We start from the raw sequence: 16,223 nt of genomic DNA on the forward strand, positions 1-16,223 counted from the left end.
ATAAATGTGAGGGAGAGAAGCAGTAATCTAAGATTATACTATAAATGTGAGGGAGAGAAGCAGTAATCTAAGATTAAACTATAAATGTGAGGGAGAGAAGCAGTAATCTAAGATTATAATATAAATGTGAGGGAGAGAGGCAGTAATCTAAGATTAAACTATAAATGTGAGGGAGAGAAGCAGTAATCTAAGATTATAATATAAATGTGGGGGAGAGATGCAGTAATCTAAGATTATACTATAAATGTGAGGGAGAGAAGCAGTAATCTAAGATTATAATATAAATGTGAGGGAGAGAAGCAGTAATCTAAGATTAAACTATAAATGTGGGGGAGAGAAGCAGTAATCTAAGATTATAATATAAATGTGGGGGAGAGATGCAGTAATCTAAGATTATAATATAAATGTGAGGGAGAGAAGCAGTAATCTAAGATTAAACTATAAATGTGAGGGAGAGAAGCAGTAATCTAAGATTATAATATAAATGTGGGGGAGAGATGCAGTAATCTAAGATTATAATATAAATGTGAGGGAGAGAGGCAGTAATCTAAGATTAAACTATAAATGTGAGGGAGAGAAGCAGTAATCTAAGATTATAATATAAATGTGGGGGAGAGAAGCAGTAATCTAAGATTATACTATAAATGTGAGGGAGAGAAGCAGTAATCTAAGATTATAATATAAATGTGGGGGAGAGAAGCAGTAATCTAAGATTATAATATAAATGTGGGGGAGAGAAGCAGTAATCTAAGATTAAACTATAAATGTGGGGGAGAGAAGCAGTAATCTAAGATTATACTATAAATGTGAGGGAGAGAGGCAGTAATCTAAGATTATACTATAAATGTGGGGGAGAGATGCAGTAATCTAAGATTATACTATAAATGTGGGGGAGAGAAGCAGTAATCTAAGATTATACTATAAATGTGGGGGAGAGAAGCAGTAATCTAAGATTATACTATAAATGTGGGGGAGAGAAGCAGTAATCTAAGATTATACTATAAATGTGAGGGAGAGAGGCAGTAATCTAAGATTATAATATAAATGTGGGGGAGAGAAGCAGTAATCTAAGATTATAATATAAATGTGGGGGAGAGAAGCAGTAATCTAAGATTAAACTATAAATGTGGGGGAGAGAAGCAGTAATCTAAGATTATACTATAAATGTGGGGGAGAGAAGCAGTAATCTAAGATTAAACTATAAATGTGGGGGAGAGAAGCAGTAATCTAAGATTATACTATAAATGTGGGGGAGAGAAGCAGTAATCTAAGATTATACTCTATCAGAATAAAGGTGCAGATTGTAAGCACACCTGCAGCACAAAGGAAACTGTTCTTCTTCTTTTTACCCGCTTTCCACACACTGACAACGCAGAGAACACGTTCATCATTTGGCGTGAAAACATCTCTTTGGAGGGTGTGTTTAATGGCAGTCATTGGTTGCCCTCCTTCCTGTAAAGGCACAGAACCATGAAGCCTGTGGGCTTTCACTCTCCGACACCTGATTGGACAATTGTCACAACATCGTGTCACCGAGAAAGTAATACATTTACAAAAGCCTCAAAACCCGTACAACTCCTCATTGTGCTAGTTATTGATCACAGTGTAAAACTCCTCATTGGATCTTCGTTATCGATCTCAGTATTATAACCCCTCATTGTGGTAGTTATTGATCACAGTATTATGACCCATTGTGCTAGTTATTGATCATAGTTTTATAACCCCTCATTGTGGTAGTTATTGATCACAGTATTACAACTCCTCATTGTGCTCGTTATCGATCTCAGTATTATAACCCCTCATTGTGGTAGTTATTGATCACAGTATTATGACCCATTGTGCTAGTTATTGATCATAGTTTTATAACCCCTCATTGTGGTAGTTATTGATCACAGTATTATACCTCCCATTGTGCTAGTTATTGATCACAGTGTAAAACTCCTCATTGTGTTAGTTATCGATCTCAGATCTCGCGAGATCTTGGAGACAGTGGCAGGGGTTTTCGACGGTCCACACGGTCTCCACGTTTTTCAAAGTTAAGTCTGTTCACAATTGTATTTTGTCGAAATTGTATTTATCGTTCGGTGTGTGAACTTATAGTGTCCCCATTGGAAGTTTCTCGGTGTTTATCTTTCATAAATTAATCGTTTGTTTGCCGCGTCGCGAGCAAGGCCTTGCAGCCTCAGGCTTCCCCCGTCGAAGGTTGTTCCTTCCTTCGCTGTTTTGCTAGCTTTTTTGATTTCCCCTTCTCCACCAAGCTTCACCAAACATCTACTATTTGTCTAACGTTGTAACCCCCACCCCCCCTCCCCAAAAACAAACAAAAACAAACAAACAAAAAAAACTTATTTCCCTTTCTCCTCGTGTGCTTTTGCCTCTGCCCACATGCGCTGTCTCGCTCCGCCCCCATTTTCCCCTTGCCTTCCACCTTTTGCCCTGTTCAAGTGACTCGTGGTCGTCGCTCTAGGCTTCCTCTCCCCATTGGTATTTTTGTGAATATAAGATTGTTCTTCACAGTTCTGTTTAAATATGTTTCAACTATCCCCTTCAGTGTTTTATTCAGTGGTTTATTACAACGCTGTTTTTCTTCTTATTTAAAAGGCTCCTTTCAATTTCCTCTTCAACTCATTCCATTTCAAAAAAATATTCAATCTCTTATGATTCCAAATCACTCCATGCTCTAAATTCCCATTCATTCCATCCCTCCTCCATCGTTCTTAAACGAATCGCTAACTAGAAAATCACAACAAACCCAATTTGTTATATATGTTCATCTTTCATTAATCATCCACTTTCTAAACTCCCCCCTTGCCCCTCCCCTTCAAATCTCCCCCCCAACCATCCCTCCCAAATTCTCCCTCCTCCCACCTCCTTCTCAAAGCTGCCTCCTCCCCACTTCCTCTCCCTCCTATGTCATACCTCCACCTCCCCCAACCTTCTACTTTCCTCTGCCCCCCCCCCCCCCTCAAACTCACTGTGCCTCAATCCATCACCATCAAACATTTCGTCCTCCTCATCCTTCCCTTTCTTGTAACTCTTCTGTAATCTCTGACACTATCAACTGCTCTTCCTACATCCCCCTCTCACCCTTCATCTGACACTACTCCTCCCCTCCCCTGTCCTGCACCCGATGGTCCCCCTCTCTCCTCACTTACGGTATGGACCTCAAACATCCGGGGCCTTCGCTCAAACCTGATTGATCTCTCCATTCAGGTTGCTTCTGAAAATCCAGACTTGATCTGCTTAACAGAAACTTTCCTCCTTCAAGATGTCTCTGATTCCTTAATATCTCTTCCTGGTTACTCCCTCCTCCGGTACGATAGACCTGATCCTCGTCCTGGTGGTGGGGTGGCTATCTTTATCAAAAACTCTCTTCCTCACTCTCCCTGCACTGCCCTCTCTCCACACCACCCACAGGAGTACCTCTGGCTCCGGCTTCCTCTCCGCTCCCACCTTTTGTTCATATGTGTTCTGTACCGTCCTCCAAACAGTGATGACTCCATTTACATTTCTCTGTCGGACAACATGGACCAACTTCTATCAACTCATCCAAACTCTCTCTTCCTCATATGTGGCGACTTCAACTGTCATCATGCCAGCTGGCTGGGTGTGGGTTCATCTCTCACCAGCCATGGCACCTCAGCAAAGGACTTCTGCGACTCATTGGGACTGACACAATCTGTCAATTTCCCGACCCGGATCTCAGTCAATGGAGTATCTTCTCTTCTGGACTTGGTTATGACTAACTTCCCTGCAAATGTCTGCTGCTCTTCTTCTGCTCCAATCGGTTATTCTGATCATGTGCTTGTTAAAGTGGACATCTCACTGGCCATTCTCAGAGAGCCTCCTCAGCGCCGACGAGTCTGGCATTTCACTCAGGTCGACTGGCACGGCCTGCAAGCAGCCATCAATCAACTGGACTGGTCTCCCATCTCTAATGCCTCTGACATCAATTCTACCTGGGAATTCTTCCAAAGCAAACTGCTCTCTCTCATGCACAGATTCATCCCATCTCGTCTTCAGTTGTCTTACCCTTCCTCCCGTCCATGGTACACTGAATCTTGTGGTGAGGCAGTTGCCCTGAAACTACTTGCCTTTGCGTCTTGGAAGGCAAATCCAACTGAAGGCAATCTCAGTTCCTTCCACCGAGCTCGAAACAAGTGTGTTTCTACCCTCAGGAGTGCCAAGAAGCACTATCTCTCCACACTCAAGATTGAACTCTCAAACCTGTCTCCTTCCTCCAAATCCTGGTGGCGTCTGGTCAAATCCGTTTCTGGTGTTTGTTCCCCCTCCATCCCCTCCCTTACCTCAAATGGCTACACAGTTGACACCGCACGTGACAAAGCCAAATGCCTCAACTCTGTGTTTGCCTCAAAATCTTGTCCCCCAAACCCATCTCTCTCTGTTCCCACCTTTCCCAATCGAACCCAACTGCTCCTGGACTCTGTGTCCTTCTCTCCTGACAAGGTGGAGGAGTTTTTATCAAACCTCGACTCTGATTCTGCAACTGGACCAGATGGCATCAGCCCTCGGGTCCTAAAATCCTGCTCTGCCACTCTATCTCACCCTCTCTCTGTTCTTTTCACCCTCTCTTTTGCTCAAGGTCATCTGCCAGCATTTTGGAAATCAGCAAACATTACCGCTTTACACAAAAAGGTGCAAAAACAGATCCTTGCAACTACAGACCAATCAGCCTGCTCCCAATTATCAGCAAAGTCATGGAATCCATCATTGCTTCAGATATCAAATCCTTCCTCTTCTCCAATGGCTTGATCTCTGATCATCAATTTGGATTCAGACCAGGTCATTCTACTCTGGACATGTTGCTTCTGCTGTCTCAACAATGGATGGAGGTCCTCAATGTCAAACAGGAAATCAGAGCTGTCTCACTTGACATATCACGTGCCTTCGATACGGTCTGGCACCCAGCTCTGCTCACCAAACTCACCTCCTATGGTATTCAGGGAAATCTCCACTCATGGCTTGCGGATTTCCTCTCTGGTCATAGGCAACGTGTGGCCCTGAAACCTGAATGGATTTCTCTCATCTTCCCTTCCTGTTCTGGCTGGAGTTCCCCAAGGTAGTGTTCTGGGCCCTGTGCTATTTCTGGTCTTCATCAATGACCTCTCCGACTCTCTGGAAAATCCTCTGTATCTCTTTGCTGATGACCACTATCTGCCGCTCCATTCCTCATCCCTCAGATCGGCAGTCTGCAGCCTCCTCACTCTCTGCAGACCTGGACAATATCACAGACTGGTCAAACAAGTGGAACATGTCTTTCAATCCTGACAAATCTCACACTCTTACAATGTCTCTCCGAAAGGACCGACTGGACAACCCTCCCATCTACTTTCTCAACAATCCTCTCCAAGAAGTTCTGTCGCTCAAGCTTTTGGGTCTCACTATCTGCCATGATCTTTCTTGGGAAAACCACATTTCCAAGCTGGCCTCCAAAGCCAGTCGCCGACTGGGCATCCTCCGTCGTGCGAAGTCCTTCCTTGGCACACCTGAGCTCCTCACCACATACAAGGCTTTCATCCGCAGCTCAATGGAATACTGTTCCCCCCTCTGGGCTGGTGCTCCTGCCTCACACCTAGCTCGGCATCACGCTGTTGAGGCCAAAGCTTTCAGAATCTTTGGAATCTCCTGCGATGTAGTCAACTCCGAGGGCCTTTCACTCACTCACCGCAGGCAGGTTGGTGGCTTTCTGTCTTCTAGACTCATCTCCGGCCTTGCTCCCCCAGCTCTCTCTGTGCTCTGTCCCCCCAATATTCCTTCAGGTCGCACAAGATCTGCCTGCAACCCTCTTATGGTTAAACTGCCAAAGTCTAGGCTCTCTGCTCACCTTCACTCTTTCATTCCCCTTTTCTCCCGCCTCTGGAACAAACTCCCCCACTCCCTTCAATCCCACTCCTCCCTCCAGGTCTTTAAAACAGCTGTTCACCACCATCTCTTATCTTCCCCCATCGAAAACCTTGATCTTTTCTACCCCCGGTAATTCACCCCAGAGTCCTTGCAGTGTTCATGTTTTATTCCTCTCCCACCTCCCCCCAAGTCCTCCCGATGTCCCTGCTCTCAAATGTTGTGTTTGTGTCCTTCCCCCTCTCTCCCCATCTTGTCTGCCGCTCCCCTTGTTTTTTGTGTTTTGTGTGTCGGTTTGTCTTTTTGTGTGATTAATGTTAGCTCTTTCACGAGCCTCGATCTTGTATACAAAAAAAAATAAAAAAAATAACCCCTCTGTGCTATTTGATGACAATAATATAACCCCTCATTGTGCTCGTTATTGATCACAGTATTATGCCTCCCATTGTGCTAGTTATTGACCACAGCATTATAACACCTCATTGTGTTAGTTATCGATCTCAGTATTATAACCCCTCATTGTGCTCGTTATTGATCACAGTATTATGACTCCCATTGTGCTAGTTATTGATCATAGTTATATATCCCCTCATTATACTAGTTATTGATGACAATATTACAACTCATTAAACTAGTTATTGATCACAGGAATATCACCCCTCATTATACAAGTTATTGATCACAACAATATAACCCCCTCATTATTCCAGTTATTAGTCCCCTACCGGTGGACACCGGAGGGGACTATAGGTTTGCACTCCTTCCCTCCGTCTGTCCATCAGTCCGTCAGTCCGTCAGTCAGTCAGTCCGTCAGTCCGTCAGTCCGTCAGTCCGTCAGTCCGTCAGTCCGTCAGTCCGTCCGTCAGTCCGTCAGTCCGTCAGTCCGTCAGTCCGTCAGTCCGTCAGTCCGTCAGTCCGTCAGTCCGTCAGTCCGTCAGTCCGTCACGCAAAGAAGAGTTTTCCGGACTTTTTTTTTCTAAACTCTTAATGCTAATGATTTCAAACTTGGCACATGGTTTCCTCATGATAAGTTACAGATCAAGTTCGAACTTCACGACGTTTCGATCATTTTTGACAAAGTTATGGCACTTTGAACTTTGGGAATTTCCCCAACAGTTTTCCGGACGACAGACTGCCGGTAGGGATCATGTATTGCAGCGCAATACTCAGAATGCTTGTTGATCACAGTGTTTTACCCCTCATGATACTAGTTATTGATCACAGTAATATAATCGCTCATTATACTCGTTAATGATCATGGCAATATAACTCTTCATTGCGCTAGTTATTGGTCACAGCATTATAACCCCTCTTTGCGCTAGTTATTGATAACAATATTATAACACCTCATTGTGATCATTATTAATCACAGTGATATAATCCCTCATTATATGAGTTATTGATCACAATAATATAACCCCTCATTGGACTAGTTATTGATCAGAGTAATATAATCCCTCATTATACTAGGTGTTGATCACAGTAATATAATCCCTCACTGTACTAGTTATTGATCACGGTATTATAATTCATTATACTAGTTATTGATCATAGTAATATAACCCCTCATTATAACAGTTATTGATCACAGTAATATAACCCCTCATTATGCTAGTTAATGATCACAGTAATATAACCCCTCATTATGCTAGTTAATGATCACAGTAATATAACCCCTCATGATACTAGTTATTGATCACAGTAATATAACCCCTCATTATACTAGTCATTGATCACAGTAATATAACCTCTCATTATGCTAGTTAATGATCACAGTAATATAACCCCTCATGATACTAGTTATTGATCACAGTAATATAACCCCTCATTATACTAGTTATTGATCACAGTAATATAACCCCTCATTATGCTAGTTAATGATCACAGTAATATAACCCCTCATGATACTAGTTATTGATCACAGTAATATAACCCCTCATTATACTAGTCATTGATCACAGTAATATAACCTCTCATTATGCTAGTTAATGATCACAGTAATATAACCCCTCATGATACTAGTTATTGATCACAGTAATATAAGCCCTCATTATACTAGTTATTGATCACAGTAAAATAACCCCTCATTATACTAGTCATTGATCACAGTAATATAACCCATTATACTAGTTATTTATCACAGTGATATTACCCCTCATTATACTAGTTATTGATCACAGTAATATAACCCGTCATTATACGAGTTATTTATCACAGTAATATAACCCGTCATTATACGAGTTATTTATCACAGTAATATAACCCCTCATTATACTAGTTATTTATCACAGTAATATAACCCCTCATTATACAAGTTATTGATCACAGTAAAATAACCCCTCATTATACTAGTCATTGATCACAGTAATATAACCCATTATACTAGTTATTTATCACAGTGATATTACCCCTCATTATACTAGTTATTGATCACAGTAATATAACCCGTCATTATACTCGTGATTTATCACAGTAATATAACCCGTCATTATACAAGTTATTGATCACAGTAATATAACCCCTCATTATACTAGTTATTTATCACAGTAATATAACCCCTCATTATACAAGTTATTGATCACAGTAAAATAACCCCTCATTATACTAGTCATTGATCACAGTAATATAACCCATTATACTAGTTATTTATCACAGTGATATTACCCCTCATTATACTAGTTATTGATCACAGTAATATAACCCGTCATTATACGAGTTATTTATCACAGTAATATAACCTGTCATTATACGAGTTATTGATCACAGTAATATAACCCGTCATTATACTAGTTATTGATCACAGTAATATAACCCGTCATTATACAAGTTATTGATCACAGTGATATTACCCCATCATTATACTCGTTATTTATGACAGTAATATAACCTGTCATTATACTAGTTATTTATCACAGTGATATTACCCCTCATTGTACTAGTTATTGATCACAGTAATATAACCCCTCATTATGCTAGTTAATGATCACAGTAATATAACCTGTCATTATACTAGTTATTGATCACAGTGATATAACCCATCATTACACTAGTTCGTTATCACAGTAACATAACCCGTCATTATACTAGTTATTGATCACAGTAATATAACCCGTCATTATACTAGTTATTGATCACAGTAATATAACCCCTCATTATACTAGTTATTTATCACAGTAATATAACCCCTCATTATACTAGTTATTGATCACAGTAAAATAACCCCTCATTATACTAGTCATTGATCACAGTAATATAACCCATTATACTAGTTATTTATCACAGTGATATTACCCCTCATTATACGAGTTATTGATCACAGTAATATAACCCGTCATTATACTAGTTATTGATCACAGTAATATAACCCGTCATTATACAAGTTATTGATCACAGTGATATTACCCCATCATTATACTCGTTATTTATGACAGTAATATAACCTGTCATTATACTAGTTATTTATCACAGTGATATTACCCCTCATTGTACTAGTTATTGATCACAGTAATATAACCCCTCATTATGCTAGTTAATGATCACAGTAATATAACCTGTCATTATACTAGTTATTGATCACAGTGATATAACCCATCATTACACTAGTTCGTTATCACAGTAACATAACCCGTCATTATACTAGTTATTGATCACAGTAATATAACCCGTCATTATACTAGTTATTGATCACAGTAATATAACCCATTATACTAGTTATTGATCACAGTAATATAACCCCTCATTACACTAGTTATTTATCACAGTAATATAACCCGTCATTATACTAGTTATTGATCACAGCACGTTCACCTCGTTCTCCCATGAAACAATGTTCCAAATGAGGTGTGGAGCGAACATGAGTTATCTTATGGAATGCCGAGTTAACATGAATAACTGAAACAGAACCTGGTTAGTTTTACATCGCCATAAATACATTTTTAACACACGTTTGTTGACGTCACACGGACATTCGGAAATCAATGGAAAAATGCAATTCACGTCCAGGTGTAAAAAGTTTGTGACGTACTCAACTCTCCCTTGTTTTACTTTGCAAAGAGGACGAACGCTTCGTAAAACTGGAAGAAGCGTAAACACAGCGGAAGATCACGCGTTAAAACCGGAAGAAGCGTAAACAGAGCGGAAGATCACACGTTAAAACCGGAAGAAGGTTCAACACCGTGAACGATCGCGAGGAGCACAAAGAAAGAGTTATATGGGAAATGACGTCACCTAAATATTAATCTCACCGATTGGTTGGACGATAACTGCCCAATCAGAGTCATATGGGAAATGACGTCACTTAAATATTAATCTCACTTATTTATTGGACTATAACTGCCCAATCAGTCAGACGGAAAATGGCGTCGTCTAATTATTATTATTAATAAGTCTAATTATTATTAATAATATTAACCTCCTTTTGGACGACAATTGCCTGGAGGTCCTGTTTTGTCCCGACAATCAGCCGACATAGAGTTATATTATGGACTAGAGGGCTTGCATGCCACGTGACCCGGTGCCGACATGGACAACCGGCAACCATGTGTTTTTTACCTGACAGGAGTAAACCCTTGTCAGTGGATCAAGGGGTCTTACTCCTATTGAGAGGAGCGGTCCCATGGTATGACCATGCATTGTGGCCCTTCGGGGGCATGATGCATGCGTTTGAATGACCATGTGCTTCCCCTTCGGGGTTGAGGCGCATGTGTATTGTTTTGGGGACAGCCTTGTTGACGATGTGCCTTGACCATGGGGTCAAGGTGCACGTCCGAGGCTGTTCAAATGTTTGGACTTTTTACCTTTTTTCATTGTAAAAAAGGCAGGCCTTCGGTCAGGCCCTAAACGACCATGTGTTTTTTACCTGACAGGAGTAAACCCTTGTCAGTGGATCAAGGGGTCTTACTCCTATTGAGAGGAGCGGTCCCATGGTATGACCATGCATTGTGGCCCTTCGGAGTCAGGATGCATGTGTTTGGATTTTTTTTTTTTTTTTTTTTTTTTTTTTTTTTGTATACTGAATCGAGGCTCGTGAAAGAGCTAACATTTACTTCACAAACAAATCAACCAGACAAACAAAATATATAAAAAGCGGGAGCGGAAAACAAGATGGGGAGAGAAGGTGAAGCACACAAACACAACATTTGAGAGCAGGGAGATGTGTGGAAGGGAGAGGGCTTGGGGGGAGGAGGCATGGGAAGGGGGGGGGGGGGGGTGGAGGGAGAAGTATAAAACACAAGGACACCAATGACTTCCAGGACAGAAGTTGGTATTTCAAAAAAGTGGAATTGGGGTGAAATTAGCGGGGGTAGAAAAGATCAAGGTTTTGGATGGGGGAAGATAAGAGATGGTGGTGAACAGCTGTTTTAAAGACCTGGAGGGTGGAGTGGGATTGAAGAGAGTGAGGGAGTTTGTTCCAGAGGCGGGAGAAAAGAGGAATGAAGGAGTGAAGGTGAGCAGAGAGTCTTGATTTTGGCAGTTTGACCATAAGAGGGTTGCAGGCAGATCTTGTGCGACCTGTAGGAATATTTGCGGGACAGAGCCCAGAGAGAGCTGGGGGGGCAAGGCCAGAGAGGAGTCGGTAGAAGATGGAAAGACCACCAACCTGCCTGCGGTGAGTGAGTGAGAGGCCCTTGGAGTTAGCTTCATCGCGGGAGATTCCAATGATTCTGAATGCTTTGGTTTCAACAGCGTGAAGACGAGCTAGGTGTGAGGCAGGAGCACCAGCCCAGGGGAGAGCAGTATTCCATTGAGCTGCGGATGAAAGCCTTGTATGTGGTGAGGAGCTCAGGTGTGCCAAGGAAGGACTTCGCACGACGGAGGATGCCCAGTCGGCGACTGGCTTTGGAGGCCAGATTTGAAATGTGGTTTTCCCAGGAAAGATCATGGCAGATAGTGAGACCCAAAAGCTTGAGTGACAGAACTTCTTGAATAAATGACCATGTGATTCAGCCTTGGGGTTGAGGCGCATGTGTAATGTTATTAGGACAGCGTTGTTGACGTTGTGCCTTGGCCATGGGGTCAAGGTGCACGTCCAAGGCTGTTCAAATGTTTTATTGTTTACCTTTTTAGCCGCGTCGCAAGACGCTGGTCATAGAGTGCCCTCTGCTGTTGTTCTTGGTCTTCTTCTTCTTCTTCTTCTTCTTGTTCTTGTTGTTCTTGCAGAGAAGACAAAACCTCAAAGCTCCACCCATTCTGGGAACCATAGCTCCACCCATTGTGGGAGAGGCTTCATATAAACAAATATCCATCATTTTATTAACTCGCATAGCTTTGAGGCCTGTTTTGTAGGCCCGTGGTGTCTTCCTCACTGATCTGTATATACTACTGGATAGCGGGTCGAGCTCTTGAGTTGAAGTCAGCGCCCGGCCACTGGACGCCATGTTGCCACTCGCATAACTTTTTTGTCAACACGCTCCGCTAACGTATTATGAAATGCCGGCTTGTGCTGCTATTAATTGCACAAAGAGACAAATACGAGGATGTGGAAAGATATTTCATCTGTAAGTACTGAAAATTAACATTTATTTGAGAATGTTTTATTTAAAAAACGTTGAATTTGAATGTTAAATTATGATGTTTGCACAACCGCGATCTGGATTCAAGTTTCAACTACTGAACTTCAGAACTAGTTTGACTCAACCGCAGAGTGCGCAAAGTCACTGAGCCGGGACATATTTCATCAATATGCGGTCCCTCAGGGCTAAGTTTGACCCAAAGTCTTTATCTATATATAGTTGTCGAGGACGAGTATAAATAGCATGGTCCCGTCTAATAATGTGTACCCTGGATGATTCAAAGTTGCAAAACTCAATGCAGTTAAACTTTGAAACCAATAACTGATTCTGTATAAGTACATGGTAATTGAGTGTTTATATGGCTAGTATGTTGAGCCTTACATATTGAATATGTTGTAAATTGTTGCTTCGAGTTGTACTTTCATGACTATCGGCTAATTTCTTGAAAATATTTTTTTCAGATTTCCATTCAGTCGTCCACATGTTCTCCAGAAATGGGTTGTGAATGTGAAACGTGACAAATGGAAACCTTCAAAGAAGTCTGTCCTTTGCTCAGACCACTTTGATGACTCATGTTTTGACAGGACAGGTCAGACCACAAGACTCAGAGGAAATTCCCTGCCAACCATATTTGATTTTCCGACCCACCTGCAGAAGGTACATAATACAAGAGTTTCATGTTGTGGTGGAGTAACTGAGATATAAATAGTGTCATGTTGTAGCTGTCACTGCCAGCAGTGATTTTCACACTTGTCTACTTACATGCCAATTGATGTGTCAAATATATAAATTTTGCAAACATATCAACATCGGCAACTTATCAATACTTTTCCACCATCTCTTTTCTCAAGAACATCCCAAATAAATAATCTTGTATAATTTCTTCGTTCATAATTAATTCTGATCTATTATTCTGATGGATTTCCAGGATGAAAGGAAGCGAAAGCCACCCAAACCACGGTCTTTCCCGCAAGAAGCACTGGTCAATCTGCAAGAGCCACTGGACAACACACCCAGTACATCAATCATCACCAGCCCATCAAAGCTTGCAGCAACGACTGGTGCTGATCACACATATGCTGTAACTGCCAGTCCACGGAGTGTGAAACGTAAACTGGACTCTGTGCATGACAATCTTTGTAGCGTCAAGAAAAAGCTCAAATTGACACAGCAGAAATCACGTCGCTGCCAGAGGAAAGTCAAATCTTTGACCACAGTTGTTCAAGCACTTCGTGATGAGCAGCTGCTCTCTGAGAATGGAGCTGACCACTTCTGAAGCGTTCTGCATTCAAGATGTGCTCTTGCCTCTGTTAAATTTGTTCACCTTATGCTTGTGACTAACAAGTGATTTCAAATAGTGTATTGACTGTATTCTCTTCTTTGTGTTTGTTGTTTGCAACTGGGAGACAATGGAGCACTGACAGGCTGCTCTTTTTGGCTCCTTCAAATGTCAGCATTTTGTGCTTTTTGTATCCTGTGCATCAATCATCGCATTTTGTCACCATATCATCTGAATATGTGGATCAATTTTACTTCAAATGTGGATTATATTGTAGGATAATTGTTTAGATCTGGATTGTTTCTTTGTGCAAATTTGTTCTGTGAAAGAATACTGTGAAGCAACAATGAGTCTTGAGTGAACTGAATGGATAATGCTTGCTTGGTGGTGTGACAGTACTCCGGCTAATCCTCTGGTTGTTCACTGCAGTGTTCGGTCAGGCATGTCGGCTGTGGTGCTGTCTAGTCTAGGGATTACCTGCTTGCTGTGAAACAACATGTGGCGGTGACTTTTGGTGGTCGTGCCTTCTCCAACGTGGCACCCACACTGTGGAACCATTCCCAGAGGAAGTCGGGCATACCTCCTACATCAGTATCTGAGCGAAATGAAATGTGTGGGACTTTAGGCCACATTTCTGCAATCTGTGTGCCAAACCGGGCCAGAGAACTGTCTGGGTAATGAGATGAAGTGTGAAACATACCCACGACAGAGGGTGTCGAAACCCTGACCTGGCGGTCACCAATCAAACGCATTACCACAAGAACAAACTGAAGACACTTGTTCAATGATGATTTTGGTGACAAAATGTTTGTTTCTTTTGTTGAGCCTCTTTGAAAAGGGCACACTACATATGTCGGTCAATATTATTATTATTAATTGAGGCTTTGTAATAAAAGGTGCCTTTGTATTCCAACTTTAAGCTTTTTATGTTTCATTCGTCTTTCAGAAGACTTTGTTTGTTGTCAACTGATAAATTCTTGACATAGAATGAGTAAATGACCCAACATTGAAACCATCACATATAGACATCCTGGAGAAAGTATTCCGTGAGAACAGCGTTGACCACAATGCCCTTAAATTGTGGACTAATTTATTGGATCAAGGATGATAAAATCTTTGAAAAATTAGTAATAACAATTTTAATAACAATGCTTTATTCTCAAGCAATTTGGATTATACACTAAATTCATACTTAAATCGAGAATTATTTGAGAAAAACACAAACATGGACAAGAAATTTGCGTTGAAATTGTGAGGAAGGTTGGCAAAAAAATCAATCAGAATTGAGTTTTCGAGCTGCGAACCTGGAACGTACAAATAAACATTAATTTGAAGAATTACATTGAGAGTTAAGAACAATAAAACGAAAGGATATTACAAGAGAACATTGGCGTGCCAAATACATAAACATATACATTGTCTGTCAATCATTGAGTTTGGAAAATGACACTTTGTATATATTTACAAAGTATAATTCTGAAAATTTTGCACATATAATCTAGGTTTCTTTCTAAAACCGGTCTCCCATCTCTACCGCCTCTAACATCAACTCATCCTGGGAATTCTTTCAAAGTAAATTGCTCTCTCTCATGCACAGATTTATACCATCTCGTCTTCAGTTGTCATACCCTTCCTCCCGTCCATGGTACACGGAATCTTGTGGTGAGGCTGTTGCCCTGAAACAACTTGCTTTCGTCTCCTGGAAAACAAATCCAACGGAAGGAAATCTCATTTCCTTTCACAAAGCCCGAAACAAGTGTGTGTCCACCCTCAGGAGAGCCAGGAAACAATATCTCACCATTCTCAAGACCGAACTCTCTTATCTGTCTCCCTCTTCCAAATCCTGGTGGCATCTGGTCAAATCTGTTTCTGGTGTTTGTTCCCCCTCCATCCCCTCCCTCACCTCAAACGGCTTAATGGCTGACTCCGCACGTGAAAAAGCTGAATGCCTCAACTCTGTGTTTGCCTCTAAATCTTGTATCCCAAACCCATCCCTCTCTGTACCCACCGTACCCAGTCGTACCCAGCTGCTCCTGGACTCTGTGTCCTTTCCTCCTGACAAGGTGGAAAAGTTTCTGTCAACCCTCGACTCTGATTCTGCAACTGGTCCTGACGGCATCAGCCCACGGGTCCTAAAATCATGTTCTTCTGCTCTTTCACTCCCTCTTTCTGTTCTCTTCACCCTCTCTTTTGCTCAAGGTCATCTGCCATCTGCTTGGAAATCAGCCAACATCACCGCTTTGCACAAAAAAGGTGCAAAAACAGATCCCAGCAACTACAGACCAATCAGCCTTCTCCCAATTATCAGCAAAGTCATGGAATCCATCATTGCTTCAGATATTAAATCTTTCCTCTTCTCCAATGGCTTGATCTCTGATCATCAATTTGGTTTCAGACCTGGTCACTCTACTCTGGACATGCTGCTTCTGCTTTCTCAACAATGGATGGAGGTCCTCAACACCAAACAGGAAATTAGAGCTGTCTCCCTTGACATTTCACGTGCCTTCGATACGGTCTGGCACCCTGCTCTGCTCTCCAAACTCTCCTCCTTTGGTATCCATGGAAATCTC

At 41.6% G+C, this 16,223-nt stretch overlaps 2 protein-coding genes across 8 annotated transcripts in view; one reads left to right on the plus strand and one right to left on the minus strand.

Annotated features, from left to right (window-relative positions):
• Positions 1-10,087, minus strand: part of EXOC1 (exocyst complex component 1) — a 262,527-nt gene extending 252,440 nt beyond the window's left edge. The window contains exons 1-3 of one of the 6 annotated variants that reach the window (XM_078768586.1): positions 10,010-10,059; positions 9,887-9,968; positions 1,314-1,452 (exon numbers count right to left, since the gene is read on the minus strand). In XM_078768586.1, the coding sequence (XP_078624712.1) occupies positions 1,314-1,437 (124 nt within the window). In that variant the 5' untranslated portion in view covers positions 1,438-1,452; positions 9,887-9,968; positions 10,010-10,059. Of the gene's footprint in view, positions 1-1,313; positions 1,453-9,644; positions 9,784-9,886 lie in introns of those variants that run through there. The other 5 variants (XM_078768589.1, XM_078768584.1, XM_078768585.1 and 2 more) reach the window with 5 other exon arrangements.
• LOC137439970 (THAP domain-containing protein 2-like) overlaps positions 1-14,037 on the plus strand; it is a 234,700-nt gene extending 220,663 nt beyond the window's left edge. For both annotated transcript variants that reach the window (XM_078768591.1, XM_078768590.1), the window contains exons 2-3: positions 12,836-13,031; positions 13,303-14,037. In XM_078768591.1, coding sequence (XP_078624717.1) covers positions 12,836-13,031; positions 13,303-13,650 — 544 coding nt within the window. In that variant the 3' untranslated portion in view covers positions 13,651-14,037. The remainder of the gene's footprint in view (positions 1-12,835; positions 13,032-13,302) is intronic.
• The last annotated feature ends 2,186 nt before the right edge of the window (positions 14,038-16,223 follow it).

This window comes from Myxine glutinosa, chromosome 14 (genome assembly GCF_964187855.1).
Source record: "Myxine glutinosa chromosome 14, kmMyxGlut1.1, whole genome shotgun sequence".
Classification (NCBI taxonomy): Eukaryota; Metazoa; Chordata; class Myxini; order Myxiniformes; family Myxinidae; genus Myxine; species Myxine glutinosa.